At 38.9% G+C, this 27,755-nt stretch overlaps 1 protein-coding gene across 4 annotated transcripts in view; it reads left to right on the top strand.

Annotated features, from left to right (window-relative positions):
- Window positions 1-27,755, top strand: part of kcnc1a (potassium voltage-gated channel, Shaw-related subfamily, member 1a) — a 40,866-nt gene that overhangs the window by 4,607 nt on the left and 8,504 nt on the right. For 3 of the 4 annotated variants that reach the window (XM_039657051.2, XM_039657053.2, XM_039657052.2), the window contains exons 2-3: window positions 16,975-17,905; window positions 24,289-24,474. In XM_039657051.2, coding sequence (XP_039512985.1) covers window positions 16,975-17,905; window positions 24,289-24,474 — 1,117 coding nt within the window. Of the gene's footprint in view, window positions 1-16,974; window positions 17,906-24,288; window positions 24,475-26,086; window positions 27,589-27,755 lie in introns of those variants that run through there. The other variant, XM_039657050.2, reaches the window with a different exon arrangement.

The raw sequence follows: 27,755 nt of genomic DNA, 5'->3' as shown, positions 1-27,755 counted from the left end.
TCTCCCAGACTTCCTTCTTCCTTCCAGGCTCTCCCAATTGAATCCCCACCTAAGTGGGACAGAGAATGGATGCTGCTAGGGATTTACAGTATCTAGTTATCTTGTCACACTTGTTTTGTGAGAAACAAAGCAATTCTCACTTTCTGCCACATCTGCCTGTGGTTAGCAACAACTTTTTTAACAAAGATAAAAATAAGGGAGCATGAGCTTTTTTTAACATGAGCAATAATTAAATATTTATTTAGCAGATACATTTTTCCAAAGTAACTTCCAAGGTAAAATAAGCAATTCATTATTAACAGTGATGCATTTTAAATCGTGTTTTGATGAGGAAAAAGCTGATTAAGTACATTGTAGGTCTTTAAAAAAAGATTCAGGCCATCAGGGTTGTGAAAATACAGATCCAGTTAAAAGCTTATATTGGGACGTGAAAGTATCAGTGACACTTACAAATGTTTAGGATAAACAGTAATATTTTATTTCTGATTGTACGGAATAATATATATTAGGGATGCAACAATACAGTTATCCAGTTCAATACATACCTCGGTTTTTTAACCACGGTTTTCGGTTCGCTTCCGTTCTGATGGAGGAGGAGCCACCCAGACAGTTCCTGGCAGTAAAAGGTGCCGTCCACTTGAGCTCCTCGTGCACTTCCTTTAAGAAAGGCACTGGGGTGGGTTGTTGAAAGTGTTGTGTGTAACGCGTTACAGTAGAGTTGGGGTACTCCTAGTACAACAGGAATGTGCAGCTGTCTACCACCAGCCATGAAAACCGCTGTCGAGCGCTCTCACCGCACACCTTACCGGCTGTGAAAACAGCCTTTTTTTGTTTTTGCTCAGTTTTTAAAACAAAAAAGAGAAGACCACTCGTGCTGCTGTGCTGTCACGACCCGCACCAAAGTGGAGAGATCCATAAGAGGCTTGCAGATTCAGGCCCCGTTTACACGAAGGGAAAACGCAGATATTTCCCTGTGGATTGGCCTCTCGTTTACACGAAAACCCTGTTTTTAATCACAGAAAACGATTAAACTCCAGCCAAAGTGGAGATTTCTGAAAACGCCGGTTCTGTGTTGTTGTGTGAACTGGGAGAAACAGCGTTTTAGGTTCTCTCTTGTTGATTCTGAGGATTCTGATTGGCTTGCACGGCTTTATCCTTATCCCCTACACTGCCACCAATAGGTTTGGCATAGTTATGATGGCGCTCGACGGCGTATTTATGCGGGTGTGTGAACGATGTTATTTTTGAAAACGGAGAGGGGGAAAATATTCGTTTCGCTAAATACCCGGCTTTGTGTAAACGTGGCCTCACTCTGTGCTTAGCTCCGAAGCAAAAAGCAGAAGTGCAATTGGAGCATCTGCTTGTTATATACACGCGCTAACGAGGCTGCGCAGCTGATGCAAATGATTGCAGTTTCAGTTTCACTCAAAGTAGATTGGCCTCTCTAGCGAGATTCCTATTGGTCAGTCATGACCTACATTGTAGTGACTGACATAGGGAACAAGAATCCGATACTGTGTCTTGCATATGGGAAATAAAGTCGCAATAAAACAGAAATAGTGACATGTTTGCTTCTGTATGTGGCGTACATCCACGTGTAACAGATTATTGGAAAAGAAATGGAGCGAGGACTTGGTTCTATCCATTGGTTGATTATTGGACTTTATGACGTGGGTGTTACTCAAAGAGAACTAGAAATGGAAGTTTGCAGTCAATTCTGGAGGGGAACTGGTTTTCGGACTAAAGTAGACTAAATGATTGGGGAAGTCCTGTGTATGTCACTAGAGAGAAGTCTGTCTGTTTTTTCTTTGTTGCTATGTACAGACAATCTTACATTTAAAGAAGCATTAAGACAACTCCAAGTGTCTTTTTCAGTCCTCTGTTTTGTCCTGGCCTTGAGTTTGTTGTCACTGTAAGATCACATGATCTCCCATCTCCGAATCTTTTTTCTTTACCTGCAGAGAGGGAGGATTCACACATTATCACCTTTACCTCAACACCCTGACTCCCTCCAGCCCTGACCCGCTCACCCACTGTTCAGATACTGTCATAAACACTGAGCAGAAAGCACTTTCCTCTCCAAACTAAATCACAACAATACTGTCTGTCCTACCCGCCCCTTGGCAAATCTCGAAACAGCCTAATTACAAACAAAACAAGTTGTTAGATGCTTTTCTTTTTCTAATAGTGTCATTTGAATGTACAGTGACAGGCTTTAATGGGTATCAGTTCTTAAAGGAGAAATGTTTAAAAGGATACTGTATGTGTATGAATATTTATATTTATATAAATAACTTCTAAATGATGCTAATTAAATTGATCTTGTTTGCCATAGTGATATTAGAAGGGGGGTTAAGAATCATTTGGAAGAGTAAACCGAACTGACAGCTGACCAGATAAAATCTGTTTTCATGACTTTCAATAATTATAATATTTATCAAAGAGACAGGGCTATTATGTTCTTGCATGGGCCACAAATGAAAATTTAAGAGGGCCAAACACTTTCATGAGTCATTTTTTCTTTTCTTTTTTAACAAAAATATCAAAAATTAAAAAAAACTGCACATATGTGTTTGAGAATAATCCACAAGTAAACATTTTCATTTTAAAAGATTAAACTCATGAAATCAAGTGACAATGGTTTTTTTTTCTTTACGTAATTAATAATGTGCACAATCATGCACTGTACTGTTTGGACACACATTACAAGTCAGGTGTACCATCTGTTATAATAAACTGGGTGTTTTTGTTCAGGCCAGGTTACACACTCCAGCTGTGTGTGCTTTGCTGTGTGTTTGCAGACTGTGGGTACCAGGGCTCCAGAAGATTGGAGAGTGATCAGGTATAACAGGTCACTCTCTGAGTGTTATTTGTTGTTATTTTATGCTAAACCATTAAGCATGGCTGTGATTTAAATGGAAAGAGTCTTTGACTGGTGCCTGATCCAGCTTTTAAATTGAACATGCAAGCTAAAATTAAATTATCTCTGCTATCTTTCAGGACAAAAAAACTCCTTAAAATGCAATGCTGGGATCTCCTCTGATCGAAATGTTTACTGACATTGTCAGTTCTGCCCACCTTATTTTTAACATAAGAATGGCCGTGACCATTTTTAACTTGAATGTGCAAGGCTTTTGGGGTCAGCCACTTCCAGTTATTTTAGCTGTACAAAACATGATGTTGCAAACTGATATTTGTTATCAGGTTATTTTAGAGTAAATACACTGTATGCGCATTTAGTTTTACAGAACTTAGCTTACAGGAAGTAGCTTTCCTCGGCTTTGAAAAATAAGGTGGGTAAGTGCTGGAATATTTCGAGATAGAGTAAGAAATTGGGAACGTAGAGCATTTTGGCACATACACGTAAGTGATTTATGTAATATGTATTTTTTTTATGTAATATAAGACAGCATTAAAAATTGAAACAGGACTGAAAGAGGTTTCCCAATCCCTGAATTCATGTTTTTTTAATAGAAAACTTTTCTATCTGCCTTGTGGCCACAGGCACATTTATTTCTTTTTTCCTTTGAATTTATTCCCATCTCTGTCTCTCTTAGTGAATCATTTGTTTACATGCTCATTTTCATTATTATGGAACAGTTCAAGTTTTTCTCTTATTAAAAGACATCTGACATTAGCACCAGCAGCCATGGAATTATTAGGGGTCAAGGCTAGTGATAAGAAAGACCTACTTTTGTGAGATGTCTAACCCTTCTCTCATCCGAAACCTTGGAGTGAGACTTGCACAGATTCTAGCTGTATAAATGCAGAACAGAAGTCAACCCCAGAGGAAGCCTACAGTGATTAACGTTAATTAGACTGCAGTAGCAGAGCAGAGCCCAGACCCCCTTAATTACCGGAGAGAGTGAGGAAGCTTGACACAGCATGCATGTTCAACCTCCGGCTCTTTCCACTGAAAATGATCTGCTGAGAAAGGGAGAGTAAGGTACTCCTTATCTGTAGCCAAAATGCACATTACACACACATACACACACATAGCAGAGCATTTACTGTAATATGTAAATCCTGCTGTCCCATTCCCCCTAATTTTTAGGGCACCCTTTATTTCTGACTACTATACCCCGCCCCATCGCTCCCAGTTCTGTCTATGAGCAGTAAGTAGAGCAGGACACCCTTTTAAAAAGCTGCAGGGCAGTGACTCTAGAGACCCAGCAACTGTGAATAGCCTTGATACCATGAGCCATGAGAATTTGGTGATAGATGCTCAAACTGGGGCACCCAAATGCAAAGAGTCCTGGTTTTATGGTGGATTTTGCTCAAGGCAGGTGGAAATGCATGGAAAAGGGTTAGTTCGCCCCAAAATAAATTTTGTCATTAATTACTCACCCTCATGTCGTTCCAAACCCTTAAGACCTTCATTCATCTTGAGAACACAAATTAAGATATGTTTGATGAAATCGGATTGCTCAAGGAGGTCTCCTATGATTTCATTAACATTCTAAAGGCCCCAAAAGGTAGGAAAGACATTGTTAAAATAGTCCATGCGACTACAGTGGTTCAAACTTAATTTTATGAAGTGACGAGAATACTTTTTGTGCACCAAAAAAAACAAAATATCGACTTTATTCAATCATGTCTTCTCTATATCAGTCTCCTCCGCGTGTTCACGAAAGCACCATATGATCTACAAGCAGAGGTAGACTCACTCGAGGTCACATGCGTCGTGGTACTCCCATGAACGTGCACTGTTTTTTTCAGTTATAAAAAGATGTCAAATTGTCAAACTGAGCTGTCATCAAATATTTGATGAACTTAAGTGATTTACTGTATGTAATATGTATTATTTTATAAGGCAGCATGAAAAAATGAAACAGGACTGAAAGAGGTTTCCCAATCCCTGAATTCCACTGAGTCCAACAGAAGTTCTACAGGTTTGGAATGACGAATTTTATCCCCTTTAAAGTATCTTGTAGAAATATTTTTTTACTGACAAAAGGTTCTCTCAAACAAGCAAATGTGTTTATTAAGGTAACTTGAACTTTGCCTAAAATCTGCACTTTAAATATTACATTTTCAAATAAGAAAAAAGTTCATTTTTCATACCTTTAAAGTATATTGTAGAAACATTTTTTTACTGACAAAAGGTTCTCTCAAACAAGCAAATGTGTTTATTGAGGTAACTTGAACTTTGCCTAAAATCTGCACTTTAAATATTACATTTTCAAATAAGAAAAAAGTTCATTTTTAAACAGTTTGTCTATAGCAGTGTTCATTTAGAATTTAGCCATTTAATTCATGGTAGATTTAAAATCCTGTTTTATCCTGAAGGGAGATCCCAGAATAGAACAACATATTAATCGGTGCTTAAAACAAAGCACACAGTGAGAGCTTGGGGTATAAAGTAGTCTACTGCAGGAGGGGCTGGAGAAGCAGTTTCACTGCAAGAGACGTGGCAGCTTCTCTGTGAAAACAGGAAGAGCTGACATACTTTTCTTTTTTAAAATGCACTCTATTAGTCAGACCACTGTTTGTTGTTTAGAGAGAGTTTCTACCTTTGTTTCTGTGAGTACAGTAAACAATGAGTTAACATGATTCTTAACCCAACCTGTCCAGCAGGGGTAATACCTCTGTTTAAATAATCAATAAATATCACAGGAAAACATTTGTGCTGACAATGCCGTTCAACAGTGCATGAATTTGTCATTCAGAATCTACCACCTGTCTGCCTCACAGAAATTAATGCTTTAATGGCTATTGAGGGGTGGCTATTATATCAGAAAGACATTTGTGTAAACAAGACAAAATAACTGATACCTTTCGCTTTAATGGACTTTATGCTTCCTTTGCAGATTAGTCAGACCACTGTCGACCACAGTGTTGTGTGCTTTATTGAGGCAGAGCCAGCTGTCTGTTTTCCACAGTCAATAAGTAAGGTTATATTTTCAACCAAAATAGTCCAGCAACAGCGTTTTATCTGAATACAGAGAAGAGATAATGTAAAGCTGATGAAGTCATGCTGTGTTGAATTCAGGGTAATCTATAGACGGCATGGAGGATCGCTCTACATTTCTGCCAGGTAGTTTTTCTAGTAGTCTCACAAAATCGTCTAGGGAGAAAATTAGACAAGGTAATATGCAACTCATTCAAATGAACTTGCTTGGTACTCCAAGGAGCATAGCCCAAAATTAGTCTTTTAGTGTTTTCATGTAGTATTAGTGTATGATTCTCCTAGAAAGAAAATGTCTTTACCTGCACAGACTTTTTCACATTCACAACATTGAACTCCATGAAGACCTTCTTTCCATTCTTCTTAAGTGTCTGATCATTATTTGAAAAATTGCTCCAAACAATTCAGTGCGTAAATTGGTGTCCTCATTGATTCAAACTGAATCATAAACCAATTTAGTTTCGACCTGTCCACGTAAAGAACTGATTCTAAAGTGATTCTTTCAAGAATCCAGCATCACTCTGATAGTAAACAGATGACAGAAAAGTAGGAGACATGTGCAAATAAATATTCAAATAAAATCCTGGGCCCCGAGGACATACGAGGATATGGTCAAAATTGTCAGTTGACACCTTGGGATGAGAATGCGTTGAAATCTATTATTATTATAAATAAATAAATGAGTGCAAGGGTGGCGCATTAACAGGCTAGCGAGTTACTAGTGTGTTTTGGTAACAACAACGGAAGCTAGCGGTGTAAGGTTAATCTGAGATGTTGGGTAAGATGTAGTGGTTAACAACTATAAATGATGGTTAGAAACAGAAAGAAATATGAAGCTAAAAGGTTGACTTGAGACGGAGCATACAGCCTTGGAGCAAACAAACACACAGGACGGTAGGCAGCGAGGCAGACTGGAGCATACGATCACCGATTGTCCAAGTCATCAGGCAAAAGAAAGGCTTTGAAAGGCTTGGCTGTGCAAAGAAGTGACGTCACCCAACAATGGCATTTCTCTTTTTATTAAGATATTGATATAGACCCATTTTCAGTTGGTAAACATGGTGACGTTTTTTTGTGGGTGGAGCTTAGGTGGAGGCAGAAAGATCCCTCTGGCCTGCTAACGCTAGTTAGCAAGGATTGTTAGCTTGTTTTTTAACAATGACTGGAAAAAATACGATTTTATCTTAATGTGTAAGGTCACTCAGTGTCCAGGTCCAGGCCAAAAGTTATTTTTAACGGACGGAACCAGATTGGCCGACCTGTAGCCGCCTACATGCTCACTCAATGCATGGATGATCTGACAGGATTAACGTACGTTACCTCGGTTGAGTGGCCTGACTTCTACACCTACCTTATAGAGAAACCGATTGTAAATAGAAACTGAGGGCGTATAAATCTTTAGATGCCTATATGGTCCTGTCCAACTTGTGTGTACGATCTGCAGTTCTGCCGAGCCAGCGCCGAGACCACGACAATGTAAAGAGTGACATTACAGGGCGATTTTAATGATGTGATTGTGAATATTTTCTAGAAATAAAAGTTCCAGATACAGCATATTCATTTTTCATCAATTCTTGCGCCAAACAACACAACAAGATGACATTTAATAATAGTAACAAGTATTTAAGCTCCTTGTTATGTAGCCGAATCTGTGCTGTTTTGTATTGGCCGCCTCCAGTTTTTACTTTGTTTTGCCTCCAGCTAGCGCCGTGACGTAACTCACTGTGACGTCGGCGCAAAAAGGGTCTATAGGAACAGTTAATTGTCAAGTTGTTGCTTCATTCATGCTTCCCCCATTGTAAGCCTGTGCATTCTCTAAACTGCAACTGCTGCAATGTTCTCGCAGTTGACTGCCACTTTCTTTGTTCTGACAACATCATGTTAATAACAAACATTTAGAAAATCTTTTATTTATTTATTTGTGAATCGGTTCGAATCGGTAGTAGATTTAATCGCGACTCATGTGTGAATCGATTCCACCCCTACTGTTTGCTGTGGTGGACCAGTGTTTTCTGCACTGAGTTGATGGCAGGTGGGCTATTTAGAAATTGATGTGTGCTCAGTTGTGTTAATATGAGTTGCTCCATTAATAATCATTGGACTATGCTGTTGTCATTTAAGATCTAATGGTGATAACATGAACAAACACATACATGATGAATGAAGCTATTTAACTGGTTAATTGACTGACCGACTTCATGAATCTGTTTACAGATGTTAATTTTGGATTGTGTATACTGAAGTACACAGCCTTTATTACTTCCACACCAGTAAAACTCTGTCAGTAAGCTTCGAGGTAAAATGTATTTTCTGCCACTAGTGACACTGAGCAGAATTGCAAAAAAATTAAATTAAAAAAATTAAATTAACATGTTTCAAACCCTTCCACTGTTTTTTTCTTCTTTCTTTTATGCAAATGCACAAAGCATGCCAATGTGAGAGATTTGAGAAGCCCCTTTAAATTTTTTACATACAGTCACAAATAACATGCAGCCAGTTAATCAGGAATTACAATAAATCATGTCAAAATCATGTTTTTTCGCAGACTGAGACAAATTATATTGTGATAAGTAGCATCCTGCTTCTGTTTGCTTGCTTTTAAAACGACAAAACACATTTGCACTTAGTAGCAATGGATTTTACTCTTGGATCAATATCCAGAGCTTTTAAAAAGACAGGGTGTGCGCCTCTGTGTACTGCATACAATGAGCAAGAACATGCATCTTCTTTACACATTTACAAATCAAACTCTGTAAAGACGCAATGCTGCATCTTTAGGTGTACCAAAGCAAGCATCTGATTCACTTAACGCCCTAGTATCAGAGGCAGCATAAATGATAATTTCACCCCATTCAAATAAGTCCTACCCCAAATTCATGCTATTGGTTGAGTCAGTGTTCTGTCACACCCACCAGACCACTCAAACTAATGGATTTAAATACTGATTGATGTAGAAATTTCACCTTTAACCATGTACATATCATACAGTAGTGCTTTTTAAAAAATGTTAAGTGTCTTGTGAGCCGCTCTGCTGCTAGCCATGAACACAGAAAACCCAACACATACAGAATACACAGTATTGGGTCAGTTAGCTTACACTACGGGAAAGATTCTTTTCGAGATATTGAAGCCAAAAACGTATCCTTAATTTTTGTATTCATTGTCAACGCAGTGCAGCAGCTAGCAGACCTAGAGCAGGCTGTCTAGCATGCTCATAGGCTGCCCCGCTGGAACTGCAGCAGCCTGCCAATGTGCCCAACGTCACGTCACGTCCAATGAAGGGTGCTCGCGCCTTCACAGCATCATAGCCCACCAGTATGTGCGTTGCTTAGCATATATAAGCAGGGCTTGGACGCTTTTTCTCTGGTTTTCATTGACTGAAGCGAAAGTCGCTCATGGCATGAGCAGGGCAGGCTACACAATTCTCATTCTTCTAGAGAAAACCGAGGTTACGTTAGGTAACCGATACGTTCTCTTACAAAGACATTCTCTTGTATTGCGTAAGTTAGCCTACGCTACAACAAGATAACTGGAAAAATAGGCCAGCATAGCGGGCCGACATAACGGCCCATTATAGTGCGGCTCAACCAGAAGATCTTAGTCACGTGATAGTAGCCTGCACGCAGAAATGCGGGCAGATCATACACACTATTAGACTAACAAAAGTTTAGCCTGCAAGGCGGGAACTTCCAGGTTATAAAACCTCACAAATGTAGACGGAGAGGCCCAGCCTGCCGCAGTACAAATGTCATGAATAGAAATTCCGCTGGACCATGCCCACGATGAGGCTTTGCCTCTAGTTGAATGAGCCCTGATGCCCAAAGGGCACTGCAGATCTTTTGACGCATAAACAGCAGACGCAAATGTCCACCATCAATCTGTACAGACTCTATTTCGAGGTGGCGAGACCCTTGGTGCGCCCCCCCAAACGAAACAAAAAGCTGCTCTGAGCGCCTGAAAGGGGCGCAATGTAAACCTTCAGCGCTCTGACAGGGCAGAGGAGGTTAGTGTCGCTTTCGCTATCGGATGCTGGCAGAGCCGATAGTGAAATGACCTGATAGAACAGCTGCCTTTAGTGGCATCACCCTCTGCCTCCTCCTCGTCCGACGCAATGACAGCGAGGGCCGTAGCTGGTGGTTGCGGAGAAGGCGAAGGTGAAGCTCGAGGGAGGGCCACAGGACCCCGGAGGCCTTTGGGAGTGGCACTTTTTCTTGCGAAGGGCGGAGTGACAGCCCTTTCTAGGTCTGCTAGCTGCTGCACTGCGCTGACAATGAATACAAAAAATAAGGAAAATGTTTTGGGCTTCAATATCTCGAAATGGTGAATCTTTCCCGTAGCATAAGCTATCCTACGCAATACGAGAGAACCTCTCGACAGAGAACCCAACAAACCAGATGAAAGAGTGTCAGTAGCAAATAAGGTTGAGATGGGAAGCCAACGTAGAGGCTGTGTTTACATTTTGAGAGCGAAGTGTTGGTTTGGGTGTTGCCTGTGACTAAAAGAGTGTAGAAGAGGCTGAGCTATATTGGCAGCATTTAAGGCTGTATAAAATGTACAGTTGAGGTTTGTGATTGAGTATGTTTAAATTAACTGCTGTTAGTTCTTGTATCTACCTCCGGCTTCTTGTCTACAGTTAGTTCATTATGAGGTCAAGTAATTGGTTATTAAATTAGTGGAAAATCTAACACGTGCAATGGACCATGTTAAAAAGGTCAGCCTTTCTTAAATATTTAAATGAATTGCTAAATATTTGAAGAGATGAATTGCTACCTCTTGCTCCTTCAGGAATGGCCAGCGCCATCTTCCCCATTAATCTCCCATCAGTGGAGAGGGCCACTTATTTCTGCTCTGAGTAGAGGAACTTCATTGTACATTAATGGTATATAACAGTGTAATGTACACTCCCTCCTTCTATCTGTGCATGCCATCTTCACTGACCAGGCAAGCTGGGCAATCTGAGGCTTGAGTGTAATATACTGTATTTATGAATTACTTCAAGCTAAATGAATTTTGCTGGGTGGATTCAGTGTTAAGATTGCTAAACACATACACGAGGAAGTTTGTGTTAATGTGGCCCACAGACTTTTATGACTTGCCTGTGAGTGTTTTTTTATTTTATGTTAAAATATTTAGCATACATAATTTAGAGAAATGTGATTTGAAGCTTGAAAAGGCTGTCCTTGCTAATGCAATATTAACTGATAGACATGTGATTTAAGAAAGAGTTTGAGACTGAATTTGGCATAAATACAAAAGTGGAGATAAAGATTTAAATGATGCATAAAAATGCATTTTCCTAGAAGAAACCTATAGTTTTGTCTAAAGCTTAAAGGTGCTCTAAGCGTTATTGCACGTTTTTCAGGCCTAAATATTTTTTGTCACATATAGCAAACATCTCCTCACTATCCGCTAGCTGCCTGTCCCCAAAACACACTGTAAAAAAACACGGTCTATGCAGACAACCCAGGCTCGACAAATGGCAACAAAAACAAACTGCGGCAGCCCGCTCCACGAAACATAGCAAACTGTTCCAGCCAATAATTGACAAGAAGGCCTTGGGGGGTGGGGTTTGAAAATACTTTCAACATAAACAAGAAGTCACGTCACCCGACATTGCTTAGAGCACCTTTAATGAGCTTCAGGAATTAATGGGGGCTTCAGAATGCCCCAACATTAAAAAAGTATGTTTGATGAATTGATAATAAGTGCATGCTGAAAGCCAACTGGTAGGATTTAAAGTGCGACATCCAGGCATGTAGGCTATCTATCTCTGTGCATTACATTCATACTACACACAGTACCTACTAGTATGCGATTTCTGATGAAAGGAGAAAGGACTAAAAAAGTCCCAGTGATGTTGGTGTCCTGTAAACCCTCTTGGAACACTGTTCATTTACTCAGAATATGTATTGTATATTTTAATAATAAAATAGCCAGAAAAGATGGAACGGCAAATGGAAACAGTCACATATGTAAACAGTCACGTATGTAGAAAGAAACCAGCTTTGCCACCAGCTCCTTTATAATTAATAGACGGCCATAAACAGACAGGAATTAATCCGGAATCTGTCTTTTCTATCAAGCCCCTGTGGGGCATTATTGTCCAAAAAGGAAAGCACAGCAGCCGCAAAACTCACAGCCATAAACGAAAAACCCAATAGCCTGGCCCCTCCCCACAGACGCAAAACACATGAATATACGAATACAGTCGTAGTCCCAAATGTGGGTGCACTGTGTTAGGCAGTGTTTGGTTACATAAGAGAACGTGACAAGCTTTCATCTTCAGAAGAGAGGTATAACCAGAGAATGAGAGTAAGAGGTGATGGGAGAAGGGGGAGGATTTTGTGCTATTTCTGAGACACTTGAATGAGCCTCTTTCCTTCTCTTTCACTGTCTCTTCCTCTTGCACCCTCATCATTTTGCCATGCAGTGCTGCAGAAAAACTTTTGATCTTTTGCACTTTTCATCTAATCTTTTATGCACATCTTCTTTGTCTGCAAAATCTGAATGTAATTGTATTACTCCAATGTATGTTTATTTAAGTGCTTTTAACTTACATATTTATTAGCAATAAATTAACAGCTTGGTTCATGTGGGCTGAATGTTTTTTTTTACTGAAGAAAACAACAACTTTGCCATTTGCCTGAATGAAGTAATACTGGGACATTTTTAATGTTGTTCATTGATAGTATGTGTTTTTTGTAAATTTGTGTTTAAAGGGTTTTAATTCTACAATATATGGTATAAAAACGTCTGAGTGTTGCCCTCTTCAGGTTGAACGGGGGCTACTGCAGATGCATTTTCCTATTGGAAGTTGTGGTACTCTGTGAAATCAGAGAGTACCAGCTAACCACGCCCTTGCCTTCAGAAAGATGGGTCTCAGATGCATGCCCCCCCTCCACTGGGCTCTGCCCATTTTTACAGCATTTTTCAAATATTGCCAGTGGGTGGAGTCAGGCTCTGACCATGAGTTTAGTTACCTTTTAAGAAGTTCACATTTTATATGTAAAAAAAAAAAATGCAGTCAGAGGGCCAGATGTACTAATGCTTTTGCGCCCACTTCAGGCGTATTCGTTTCGCAAAGTGCGCATAAAACCATGACGAAGTATGTACAAATGGGATGCACCGGAATGAAAGACTGAGACTGCCTGTTGTGGGAACTAAAAATGGCAAAATGCTCTTTTCGTGTCGTGCATGCATTCATGGGATGGTCAAGGGGAAATTTGGAGTCTCACATACAGTAGAGATGGGAGGGGAAACGTCTTAAAAACTGCGCCTTATTATGTATTGCGTTGTGTACAGAAAAAGCCGGTGAAAGCGTGCCTCTATTTTACGCTGAAAATTCTCTGTCTCTTAAAAGCAGGTGTAATTTAAGAAGCATTTCCTGGCATATGCCTCCTGGTGAAATGGCAGCAGTAATCCGAGTAAGACGAGCTGAAAAGACTTTTGCCACAAGAATCACACTTTTTCAGTTGAGTGAAAACAAAATCATTAAACGTTACAGATTAAGCAGCTACGCAATATTACAGTTACCGGAAGAAATCTAAGAGGAAATCAAATCTCTGACTCAGCATTCACATTCCATTCCAGTAGTTGTTAAACTCCTCGCTATAAATTACAATTATTGGCATTCACATGCCAATAACAGGATCATTTCAAACAGTCATAGCATCAGCAGTGATTGGAGGCCCATTTAAAACACAATGAATGGATCCCCACCCACTATAGCTTACGGTAGCTAACTGCAGGTTGGATACACAACACGCACACCGCAGTTTTACATCAAGCACTTTCTGCGTCTTGGCCATGGCGCTATTAACACTGCGTTCGCAAATGTACGTACATCTGGCCCTGAGTGTTCAACGTACTGTAGTGTTCAGCATTTTAATAAGACACAATCTGTTCATTGTGTGATTTTTTTTTTTTTTTTTTGAGTTAGAGCAACTGACCGGGAGGGGAGAGTTTCAAATAACTAGTCTTTATTCTTTTGATGACAGTCAGTGGAGTAACATGATTCTCAACCTAAACAGTCCAACAGGGGTAATTCATCTGTTTGAATAAGGAGAAAATAATCAATGTCACGGGTAAACAATTGTGCTGACAAAGGCAAGGCAAGGCAAGTTTATTTATATAGGACATTTCATTCACAATGGTAATTCAAAGTGCTTTAGATAGAGGAAATTAAAATAATCAAAATAAATAAGAAAAATTAAATCAGTTTAAAATAATAAATAAAATACAGTACAAACAGTCGGACGAACAGTGGCACAGTGCTCATTCAGTAAATGCACAGCTAAACAGATGTGTTTTGAGTCTGGATTTGAATGTGACTACTGTAGGAGCACATCTGATCTCCTGAAAGCTGGTTCCAGCTGTGACTGCCATAATAGCTAAAAGCAGACTCTCCATGCTTTGAGTGAACCCTTGGTATTTCTAGCTGATGTAAGCCTAATGATCTGAGTGATGGGTTTATATTCAGTGAGCATATCTGCGATATATTGAGGTCCTAGCCCATTGAACGATTTATACCAGCAAGGGGTGGAGATGGGTAGGATTAGGGGTGGGGTTAGGGATCAGGGGGCGGAGATGGGTAGGTTTAGGTATATGTAAGGTTCGGATTTCATGTTCTGCAGTGATGTCCATCTCCATTTTCTGGTCCTGCTCAGAATACTGGCAGCAGCATTCTTCTGTATGAGCTGCAACTGTCTCATGGAAGGCTTTTTAGGAAGGCCAGTGAGGAGTCCGTTACAATAATCCACCTTGCTGGTGATAAAAGCATGCACAAGTTTGTCTAAGTCTTGAATGGAAACAAAGCATCTAATTCTTAAAATATTTTTCAGATGATAGTATGCTGATTTAGTTATTGCTTAGTTTGACATGACTACTGAAACTAAGGTCTGACTAGAGACACACCAAGATTTCTGTTGTTTCTGTTTGACCCCTGGAGTGAAGTTATGCATTCACCTTGAGAACTTCATCTTTGTTTCCAAGTTTTCCAACTTTAGTTTTGTCTTTGTTTAGCTGATGAACGTTTTGGTACATCCAACTGTTTACTTCATCAATGCAGGGAGTCAATGGGGCTGTAGTGTACAGGTTGAATAGGAGTGGTGCAAGAATTGAGCCTTGACAAAGCCATTCAGCATGGACATGAACTGGTCATTGGGATTCAGCCACCTGCAGCCCTACAGAAATTGATTTGGTAATGTTTTAATGGGCATTGTGTTGATGAATTATAACTTTAAATGACAAATTCAGAAATTGTGATTTGATTATGTGAAGGTTTTATTTTTCTTATTTTTCTTATCTTTGATAAATAGAACGACATTTATTTAAGATAGATATTTGTCCATGGCAAATAAAAAGAATAATTTCTTCAAATAAAATGATATATAAAATATATATTGATTATTAAAATTCACTTAATTTCATGGAAACTACAGCCAGATGTGTGAAATTACCAATGACATTATGGACTAATTTATAATGCAAGCAAATTCAAATAAATTTTTTTAGAAAACATGTCCAACATAAGATTGAGCTTTGTTACTTGGCTAAGGTAAATCATGGGTCAAAGGTCATTATTAGGGCTATAGTTTTGCCTCTTATTTTTGTCTGCTGCTGTGCACTGGACTATTACACCTGTCACTGAGATCCTTCTGCTGAGCTGTGGTATTGCTGCATTGTGTTTCACCTCTGAGATTGGACGTGTTGCTCAAGCATGTGGTCTTGGTGTAAGACTTTATGCGTGGGACTTGCTGTAGGAGGTTTGCACAAGGCCATGTTATGCGGACTATTCTTCTCACCTGTAAAAAAAAATGAAAGGACACGCTAACAGGCGGAGAACTCATTGTGCTTCAAATATACTATATAATTGATATGCGGTGAAAATGAAACATTTTTTGAGAAGGCAGCTTGAGGATATATTCTTTCAGGTAATTTTTAACAGTAAAAATCAAATTTGCATGGTCAAAATTTCCTTTAATGACTGAGAAATTTATTTGGGCATAAAAAAACAAATGCAATTTTTATAATAGCATTTTGTAAGCTCAGTTCACCATCATTTCAGGGAAGGGTATTGGAGTAACAGTCCATCTTTTTTTAGCTGAGGTACTATTAGGGCAAAAAGATTAAATAAAACAAAGAAACAATGACATGGCATATTGCTGTATAATATATTGAGTGAACAACCGAGCGGGTGTGAGAGAAAATTAAAGGGATTCAGTTCCCATGAGCTGCAGACGGAGTTTGTTTCTTTATTGTTCCTTCATTGTGCTCATCACAACACTTCTAAAGCATCTTTGAAAGCCCCTATCTCCTGAAATCACGGCTAGCTTAGTTGAATCATCACTGGTTTTACATTGTTTCCAACTTGTATATGAAAATCACAGTGGCACAGCGTTGGAATGTGTTTTCTGGCTAACATTTCTATCAATAAACACACAGACTGGGCTGGGGACTAAATATTATTTAATGCCATGAACTCTTGGTGAGATTGGCATGATAATGGATGTGGCAATGTTAATGTATTTGGTCTTGGTGGAATAGATCAGCTACACTGCTGCTGCTGTGAAGAAAGTACAAAGACTTGCTACTGCCAATTCACATTCACAGACATTGCTGCTGTGAGCATGTAAGACATACAGTACGTGAAATAACCCCCGTATACAGATCAGGTGGAGCTGGAGGGTTTCTGAAAGCGCACTGCAGACTGTTAACATTAAACAATGGAAAGTATTTGAATATTGAGCAGCAAGCTCATTGGCCGCTGATGCCATAGTAAACAATCAGCTGCACTATGTTGATAATGATGTGATCGCTTTGGTAGTGTCATCAGACACATTTGACTAATATGTCTAAATCAGCTCTAGGCTAAAAAAAATAAAAACAGCTATTCAAATCACTTAGATAATCACTGACAGTGGTCACAACCAGTGAAGGTATTGTGTACATACCTGCCTCATTAGAAAGTTATTTTTTGATGCAAACAAAATAATTTTTAAATCAACATTGTGTTTTTCCCTTCTCATTTTTTATCCGTTGTTTCTCTCTCTCTCTTTCTTCCGCAGTGGGTGGCATTTGCCTCGCTTTTCTTCATACTGGTGTCCATAACCACATTCTGCCTGGAGACACACGAGGCCTTCAACCCCATCGTTAATCGCACATTTTTTAACGCTCTCGACAACACCACCAAGTTTCACCTGGAGACAGAGACAGTGGTCTACCTAACTTACATCGAGGGAGTGTGTGTGGTGTGGTTCACCTTTGAGTTCCTCATGCGTGTCACCTTCTGTCCGGACAAAATGAAATTCATCAAAAACACCCTAAACATCATAGACTTTGTGGCCATCCTGCCATTTTACCTGGAGGTAGGCCTGAGTGGGCTTTCTGGTTCAGAAGCAAAGGACGTTCTAGGTTTCCTCAGAGTGGTGCGATTCGTTCGGATCCTCCGAATCTTCAAGCTGACGCGACACTTCGTGGGCCTGCGCGTACTGGGACACACTCTCCGCGCCAGCACTAATGAGTTCCTCCTGCTTATCATCTTTCTTGCTCTTGGAGTGCTGATCTTCGCCACCATGATCTACTACGCCGAGCGAATCGGTGCCAATCCCAATGACCCGCGTGCCAGCGATCACACCCACTTCAAAAACATCCCAATTGGCTTCTGGTGGGCAGTTGTGACTATGACCACGTTGGGCTATGGAGACATGTATCCTCAGACTTGGTCAGGCATGTTGGTGGGTGCATTGTGTGCTCTGGCAGGTGTGCTAACCATCGCCATGCCTGTGCCTGTCATTGTCAATAACTTTGGGATGTACTACTCTCTAGCCATGGCTAAGCAGAAGCTACCAAAGAAAAAGAACAAGCATATTCCCCGTGCCCCCCAGCTGGGCTCACCTAACTACTGTAAGTCCACCATGAACTCACCCCACCACAGTCCACAAAGTGACCATTGTGCTCCCGCTGCCCAGGAGGAGATTTTAGAAATGAGCAGAGCAGGTAGGACACTTGTTTTTTAGTAATATCCATCTGAACTAATAACATAGAAGACGTTTAAGATTGAACTCACCTTTTGTTCCCTTTCACATCACTATGTTTCTAGAACTGCCTCTCATTTGGGAATTGTTCAAATACAGATCAACCATCTGGAGACATTATAAAATCTCATCGCACTGCATTCTATTCAGCCTCTTTACAAAGGCGCGCATAGAAACAAACACAAGTCTTCGCCATGGTTGCATAACGACCAATACCCCATGCAACATTTTGCATATCTATATGTTTTTCCATTAGACTCCTGTGAGGGTCAATTATATCCACCTAGACAAACAGGAGCACACTCATTCAACAGCTTGCTTTTATTTTTGTCCATCAGCTTGCCCTAATTACTATTTAATTGTCATCACGTACTGTAGTATTTTTTGTTTGCTTTTGTGACATTAAGCATTTTTGATTGTATGGCTTTCGTTAGCTGCAGTTGAATGGTTATTTTAAAAATTAAAATGAAATGTGAAAATTCCACAGAAGATTATACAGTAGGGCCGCAACAAATAATCTATAGTAAAAATATAATTATGAATTTCATTATCGATTAGTTTGGTTTGTGTCACACATTTGAAAGGTGGCAGAGTGAAAAGTGCTTGCCATAAGCTGTGCAAAGCAGGAGAGAACTTTATTAAATGGTTCAAAGCTGATCATAAGCAGTGTTACATGGGTTGCCCTGTCAGGTGTTTGTGCTGTTTAATCCACCTGAGAGGTGTTTTCACCCGCGCATAACCTTTTAGCATTTGAGTGCTATTTTCTTATCTGTACTAAATCTATATTCATATTTCGTCAAAAGCGTGTCCAGGCAGTGAGTCTCACAGTTTTTTTGTTTTTTTTTTAAATAATGTAATGTTTATACAGTATTTTAAAACTTTTTTTTATCAATTAAATGTATTGTCTAGCTTTTAGAGGAGGACAGGGTGTAGAGTAACATGTTTTTTGTTCAGCAGAAAATAAACCATAGCATTATAATCAAACGCATTCTTATCCTTTAACGTCATATAGAACGCTATATGACAAAACGGCGCTATACGCACATGGCACCCGTTATCGTTAATATAACACGCGCTGTGAGGGCTACGTTTAGGTGTGGGGTAGGGTGTTCAGTGTTTATCAGTGGTGGATGCTTACAAAGTAGAAATGTTTTGTTAATGTTCACCACTGATAGATACTGATTATAATGCTCTGAGGACATTTTTCAAGTATCTGTACTTTATCATACTATTTTCATTTTGGGAAACTTTTATTTTCACTTCTCTGCATTTAAAGCTTAATATTGAATAATACTTATTCATAATTACCCCACTACATAAAAACATCTCATTCCTTTTGAACTGAAGAAATTGCCCCCCCTCGAGACGCAAAAGTGATGTCCGATTTGTGAACGAGTTCATTCTTTCCAATGAACGTTACATTGGTTCACAAATAATCGAATTGGACTGATGCATTTGCAGCTGTTCTTGAGTCAATGTCTCACTGATTCAACGATCCAGGCAAAATGAGCCAAGAACAAGGATATCGTCGGAGCTTGAATGTGTGTGCTGATTGCACAAAAAGTAAGTTACTTATGAATTTTAGTATTGATAATTGTCAATGAAATTATGAAATTATGTCTTCAGTAAAAGGGCAAAGCAGTAAAGGGGCAAATTAAATGTCCATACATCTTCCCCACTATTTGCATAGCATTCCTCTTGAAATGTTTCAATGTTTGAAATGTTATCTTATTAGTGCTGACCTGTCTGGCTAGAATAAATTTCATCTATCAGTACTTTTTACTTGCATTCATCAAAAAATTTAATTCAAAAGTAAACCAAAAATGAGTACTTTTTCTGGAACAATATTTTAATGGTATCTGTACTTTTACTCAAGTACTTGATTTCTGTACTTCGTCCACAACTGGTATCCATGTTACCTAATGTTGGTTTGAGTTCAATTTTGTGGTAAAATTGTAAATAGGCTTAGTAAATAAGAACTAAATTCGAAGTTGCCTATCTGCCATCCAGTCCACTCAGCATTCTTACCATGAGTGAGTGGTGGCGAGTGCCTTCATTTGACCCACTCATGACATTTGACAAATCTAACGGCATAATTTCATCCTTGCTTTACATGGAATAATCCGTGAGGTTTCAAGCTTTTTGATGCCAAGGACCCCCAAATATTATATATATATATATATATATATATATATATATATATATATATATATATATATAATATATATATATAATATATATATATATATATATATATATATATATATATATATATATATATATATATAATATATATATATAATATATATATATATATATATATATATATATATATATATATATATATATATATAAGATATATACATGATCCCTTTCTGAGGGACTCAAAAAAGAGAGAACTCCTGTTTGAAAACCCCTGGATTGGTCCAGTGTCAGTGAATGGCCAAACAGTGCTTTCTAGCTTTAGCATAGCTAAGGTGGATCGTTGGCCTCAGGAAAAACCCCTTTGTTGTGAGAGTTTGTGACAAACACTTAACTTTGAGAACTCACTCAATGAATAATGATACTATTAAGAGCTCACGGATGTCAGACTGACGTTCAGATATTTATACAAGGAGAATCCTTCCTCCAGTCTTTGCATACATAATCATTATGCCCTGTTAGTTTAAGACAAATCTTTGTTATGAAGTGAAAGGATGGGTTTTCACACAGTCTCTTTATTATTTCATTCTCTGTATTTTTGCACTGCACTAGAGCCTGTTGCTATGGCAACAGTGTCCAAGCAACCACACAATAGGAATCGCACTCTGCAATGAGCTGCAGTCATTCACTCGCCTCGCACGACTCCTGTGCCTTTCACACGGTACTGCAAAAACACACTCAGTAAGATGGTCTGAGGATGAAGGTAGTAAATCAATGCGTGACCTACTGTTAATTGATTTTGGAAATAAAAGGTCTCTGGTAGTGTTTTTTTACTGATTCGTCTGCATCATTTGTAATGTTTAGATTTAAGAGTGAGACATACATATTGAAACCAATTCAATTTGGGTCTTCATGCCAACTGGCTTGAAAATATTAAACATTACCCACATAAAAAGAATTTATAGATGTTCTTCCTTTCCTTCATGCTCTCTCTCTCTCTCTCTCTCTCTCTCTCTCTCTCTCTCTCTCCCTCTCTCTCTCTCAGATTTTCTAAATCTCTCTTGTAAATGAGTTTACAGATGGCACAAAGGCCTTGATTATTAGCTCCATCCATTTGACTTTGGGCAGAGAACCGTAAGAATCACCAGCACATAGAGTGAAAGCATCTGTTGAATTGGCCACGGTTGCAGAGAAACACAGAAAACACTCTCAGCTCTGTAACACACACACAGATGAGTCAACACTGTCCTTTATAGACAGTGCCTATATCCATCCCTGTCGTATAGTTATTTCTAAATGAGGTCTCCTGAGAAATATGAGTTGTGTAATTATCATTATGCTTTTGGCCCTGTTTTTATTCAAAATGGTCCACTCACACTTAACATCCAGCCTAATGGTATTTTAAGAGCTGCTGTAAATTGTGTCATTCATAGATCTGAAATAATATACTGCAAATATTGTCATATGTAATATATAGTTTGGATTCGGTATATTTCACCACCCCTGTGTATTTCAAGGAATAGTTGCTATTAATTGGATTCGGTCACAGCCGCAGGAAAGAAAATGCTGTGTGCTTGTCACTACATGCATCTTTCAAGACTGAATTTGGTTTAGTTGTTCCCAGTAATCCATAAACAACTGAACTCTGTGTACAGAACAACATGCACCTTTTTTATGTGTGTGTGTGGCCAATGATCCGAACTGATGCTTAAACTTTATGTCCGTTATTCATATGATACAGATTTATGAATGGATAAAAATGAGGAGAGTGCAGAGAGCAGAAAGATTGATGAAGAAAAAGAAGGATTTGATCATGCTTAGCAGCGAGGAAGTAGGGCAGGTGCGGCAGAGCCCCAGCAGATCTGTCCTTCACTCGGGCTCTACCTCAGATATATAAATATAATAATGACCGTTCTCATTCACACAGAATTATTTACAACTGAATTTTGGACACTAACCAGTTGAACAAAATGTCTCAAAACCCTTTTAGATTTAAGTTACTTTTAATGGTACATTTGGTACTGTTATATTCTCATATTAAATACATTTTTAACTAGTTACAAATTATTCATGTGTTGTGACTTCACAAAAGTGACTGTGATAGGTAGCAAAGCCAGGCATAGCAGCACCAAACATCATACAGATTACAGTTTATGTAGAAACAGAAAATATCAACTTTTAAAAACAAAATTGCTTAAACACTAAAAGTGGAAGTTGAGGCCTGCTCAGTGAAATCATTCACTCCTGTACCTAATCTTCAGACCAAGTCAGCTCAAATTACCCCCTTGAATTTCTGTTTATAGTGCAAATATTGTTGAATATATATTTACATGTTTGTATGTATATACATTTATGTGTATATATATATTTTCATAAATGTATATTTTATACAGACATGCACACAACATGCAAAACATAAGACATCTCTCGCAAAAGTTGACTAATTTTTAAGTGGCCATCAATGAGAAACATTTTGCCTGCAGTGTGAAAGTGAAAGAGAAACAGAAACAACAGTAGAGAGACTGAGAGGAAGGCTTGTTCATCAGACTATTCATAAAGATGAGTCATCTCGTCATTCCTCCTTGTTTTCAGAAGCTTCTCCATCACAGAGGCTTGCATCACTTCACAACTTTTCCTGTGTGTGAACCATGAATAAACACACACACACAAAAAAAATACCAATACACATCTGCTGCTTTGAAATTTTTTAGAATTTTCTATTATCTTCAACAAGTTTTGAAGAATATTCTGACCGCTCTTTTCAATGTAATTTCATTGAAATTAATTTATTGGGGCTATATCATAAAGTATCATGAAAATGGCTCAAATAACTTGTGCTCTATAAGTCATATATATATATATATATATATATTTTTTTTTTTCATATATGTCATATATTTGTTTGAGGAACCGACTCCTTGGTGTAACCATCAGAGTTTATATGAGAAATGATGATGTCCAATTGTTGACCAAATCATTCTTTTGAATCTTTCCAGTTGATTCAGCTTCAGTTTGTTCAACACAAAAACTTTTGTATGGCTTTGGAAGACAGTGAGTACATTACGACAGAATTTTCATTTTATATGGGTTAAATTAATGATCTTAAGTAGACCTACTTAAGATCATTAATTTAACCCATACACTCTTAAAAATGCTGGGTTGATTTAGCCCAATTCTGGGTCAAATATGGACAAACACCAACATTGGATTAAAAATGTAATTTAAAAATGTAACCCAACGGCTGGTTTGTCCATATTTGACCCAAAATTGGCTTAAAACAACCCAGCGTTTTTTAGAGTGTATAAAATGAAAATTCTGTATACCTGTATCAATAATATGTTGAGTCACCATGGTAATATACACCATAGTGAGTATATCAATGGGCCATAATGAAATGTAGCTAATCTAATATTCCAACATTTAAATAACTGTCAAGTTGAAGCCTGCCGTACTTGCTGATAGATGCTCTTTTGTTGACAGTAATATATTAGCAAGCGCCTGCTACAATCAATGTTAGCCATACAATGGAAAATCCAGGTGGAAGAAATGGTAGTTCACAGTGCTCTTTCCTCTGAGGAGCTTTGGCAGTGCTCTGCTTTCTCACAGGTCTGATCGATGAGGCGTAAATCGCCTGAGCAGAAGCTCATGGCTGCCAGAGAGCTCACAGGTGAAAAGGCAGGTTGCCATGAGCTGTTTCTATATATTACACCGTGGCTAGGGGCTATAATTCAATGCATCTCCCTCACTTTTTTTTTTTTTTTGGAGCAAAACCAGAGCTGCACACTGCTGTTTGGTCAAATGTAGTGCTGAAAACAAGTGAGGTGTAGGTTTTTGCAGTACTAGTTTTTAGAAGATTTTGTTATTTTAACTAATTCACAGCTAAATTTATTCCCAAAATAATAATATATGAGCAGACATTTTTATCAAATACAAAACAATACGATTTAGAACTGCATCTATTCTAAGCTATATGTATTTTATCAGTTCATGAAACACTGTAATCAGGAGAACAGGTTAACATTGCTTTTGTTGTTGAATGAGTATGCTTTATAAACCCTTATTTAAACCTCTGCAAGCATTCATATAACATATTTACATCCATGTCACAAGCAGGGCTTCTCATTACCCTCTCCCGTCCTCACTTGTATCAGACTAGATCGCCATTGCTACATGTTCTTCTTACATGTGCTTCTGTGTTTGAAGATCCCAAAGTGAACGGTGATGCAGCTAAAGCAGCACTGGCCAATGAGGATTGTCCCCACATAGACCAAACCCTTTCACCTGAGGACGGCCAGATCTTTAACCCAAGTGAGCCACTGGGAGAAACTCCTCGTTTTCTGCTGAACGTCGGCAGACGATCTACAAACACGGGTACCCGAGTGAGGAAGGGTATGTAACCTCTGCGTGAGGCTATTGTCTGACACACACACCACACACACAAATCATACCAGGTGCATTACACAGTAAATAAAGACAGTCCAAGCACACAGACAAGCAGAGCGCGCCCACGACAGACAGTTTATAATGATGCAAAGCTGCTATTTTTGTCACAAATTAAACAAAAGACCAAATTTATACTTAAAGCTGCTGTAGGTAACTTTTATGTATTAACTCATTATGTCCTGACAGTAGACTATGAGACAGATAATCTGTGCAAAAAATCAAGCTCCTCTGGCTCCTCCCAGTGGTTCTATTGCCATTAACAGAAATACACCGCTCCTGGTCAGAAACAACCAATCAGAGCCAGGAGGAGTGTCTTAGCAGTGTCAATCACGCTCATGCGCTGATCACACCCCTCTCTTGCACAGTGCATACCGTCTTTCAAACTCAAGATTGTCAGTGTACTGCAGTTGTGCTTGTTCAAATTTTCAGGCTAAGGTTTTCAGGTCAACGTTTTCTCAAAACCTCCTACTGCAGCTTTAAATTTCCTCAGCCATCTCAGATTTTAGTCAGAACAAGAAATTACATACATCAGCTCACAAACCCCATCTTTTGTTTAAAGGGGACCTACTATGCAATATTCACTGTTTTTGTATTGGCAGTGTGTAGACAACCAGTGATAAAAATCCACGCACTCCTTTTATTTTTTATCACCATAAATCAAGCAGAGTCTCAGAACAAGCTGACGTCACATTGCACAGGCCACCCCCACGATTGTCGACAGACTCTGCCGTATTAGCTCCCCGTCCTCCTAAGTGTTGCACACTGTCTGCCTTTGACAATACAAAACACAGGTTTTGTAAAAAAGTTGTTGCTCAAGGATGGATCAGTACCAACTGTTCATAATCCAGTTTATAGTCCCCGGAGTGATACTGGTCACGGCAGTAATGAAAGGGAGAGCGCACACTTTATTAAAATTCATCAAACCCCAGAAAAAGGGATACTGTCTGTATATACACCGCTACTGACAGTTTCTTACATTGTTAGTGTGTGAGATTGTCCTGTTTTGTTGTTGCATGAGCTCTTGAAGCTCCGCCCTCTTCTACCAGCTCATTTGCATTTAAAGGAACACACACAAAAGTGGCAATTTGAACAAGCTATAAAAAATTATCTTTGGGGGCTGTTGAGCTAAAACACATAAACTTGTAAAAAAGGGCATAATAGGTCCCCTTTAAAGTTTCACTTTCATTATTATTATTATTTTTTTTTCAAAAACCACTATCAACATTTTTCAAATGTAAATAAAATGAGACAGGGAGTTCCCTGCAAGTCCCTTCCCCGCAAGTTCAGATCCTTCCACAATCTTCTTTTTAACATAATGTAAATACGTTTTTTTTTTTCAACATCACGCTGCATTACGTCAAACTCATATTAACTCACATATAGCTGCCTTCTGGGGCCAACCTTAATATTCCCTTTTTTCTGTTTTTCTTTGTTGTTTGTTTGTTTTTTTACTTGTTTCTTCCACCACTGTACATGCCTGTGGTCTGTCTCTATGTTTGTACCTCCTTCCATCTCTCCTTCTCTCCCGTCTTCCTTATGCTACCCGATTGGCTCATAGCCGGAATGTTCTCAGGGAGGTCAGGGGCGGAGCCGGCCGGCCCGACGCATGGCACACAGGGTTACCCACTCCTGCAGCTAGGCTGGGCGCACAGCCCAGAAGACGGCCATGCCAGGGTCACCACCTGATACCCATCCATGTTTCCCTGTCTAACACAATAGCGTTCAAATCGCTCACAGCAGCCTTAGATAAATAAAAGGCCCCTACATGCTATGTAGCTTCACAGGTTGTTAATTAACATCACCAGATGTAGTGATATTAAGACCAACACGTTTTCATATAATCTGACACCACTGTTTAGTTTCAACGCATTCTCACCCCAAGGCGTCACCTTTGACCATGCTTCAATATTTGACGTTTTAGGCGCCCTTTAGCGTCACTTACATGACGCGATCCTACGGCGTCATCTAACTGACGCTAAAGGAAAGCGTCTGTTAGAGGACGCGGTTAGGTTTAGGTGTGGGGTGGGGGTAGGGTACACGCGATCCTAGGGCGTCATCTAACTGACGCTAAAGGGCGCCTAAAGCGTCAGATATTGAAGCATGTCCAAATGCTTCCCAAGGCGTCAGTTAGGTGACGCCTTGGGAGTGAGAATGGGCTGTTAGTTTTTACATAGACTTCAGATTGCATACAGAGTTAACTTTCCACAGCAATTACACCACTTACAACGACAACATAAACCTGCGATTTCTGATCACATTCAAAAGATTTTCTGCTACCACCCACCAATTTGTCACGTGACAATTTTCTAACCAGTTACGTTGTCTGTCTGTGTCTTATGACATGTTGCTCTGTGTGAGCATGCTCTGTTTGACTCCAGATCTTACCTACTGCCAAAAGCACCACAAGATCATGACCAAGCAAAACTACACACACTGTTTCCAACAAATATGTTTCTTTGTCTTTGTGTTTTATATATGTTGTGTAAGTTTCTGAGTGTTTTTAGTGTGTGTGTGTGTGTGTGTGTGTGTGTGTGTGTGTGTGTGTGTGTGCGTGTGTGTATGTGCGTGTGCATGTAGTGCTTTTTCGGAGTGCCGTTTTTTTTCTGTAGCATTACGTTGTGCATGTGTTGGGACAGTCCTACGGTCCTTGCCGCAATCTATCCTGATGCCTGTATGGTATTGGATGAGAAGTGAAGACTTGGTTTTGCACAAAGGCAAATCAAATGATGAGATGATGTATACACCACTGACATGTGTGACACCCTCTTTCATTTTGATTCAAAACTCGCAATAATCCATTAGTGGAGAAATGTGATAAGCAACAAAAAAAAAAGCTTTATTTTTAATAAAAAAGCTTCTGATTTCAAATTTTGTACATTTTATTACGAAATTAAAACAATCACATAAACTGATAATTTCTTTTATTCTTACTAGTTGTAGCACAAAAAATAAGCGAAAATGAATGAACATCAGAGAGGGTTTGATACGGCACAATTTATCAGCATAATCTCTCAAGTGAACGCCCATTAAAATGTTTTAAGATATCAACAAAACAACTCATGTCACTAGATGATAGATGGTCCGTATCTTGCTAGAAAAAAATATTTTAAATCATAAATATATTCAATATATTCAATGTTTTATAAATGCATTATGTTTTTATGTTACTAATATCTTAATTGATTAATTTATGTTTGAATAAATGTCTAATTCAGGAAAAAACACGT

Source organism: Pimephales promelas, chromosome 1 (assembly GCF_988280905.1).
Source record: "Pimephales promelas chromosome 1, fPimPro1.hap1.1, whole genome shotgun sequence".
In the NCBI taxonomy this organism is placed as follows: Eukaryota; Metazoa; Chordata; class Actinopteri; order Cypriniformes; family Leuciscidae; genus Pimephales; species Pimephales promelas.
This window is presented reverse-complemented; position numbering and strand designations above follow the sequence as displayed.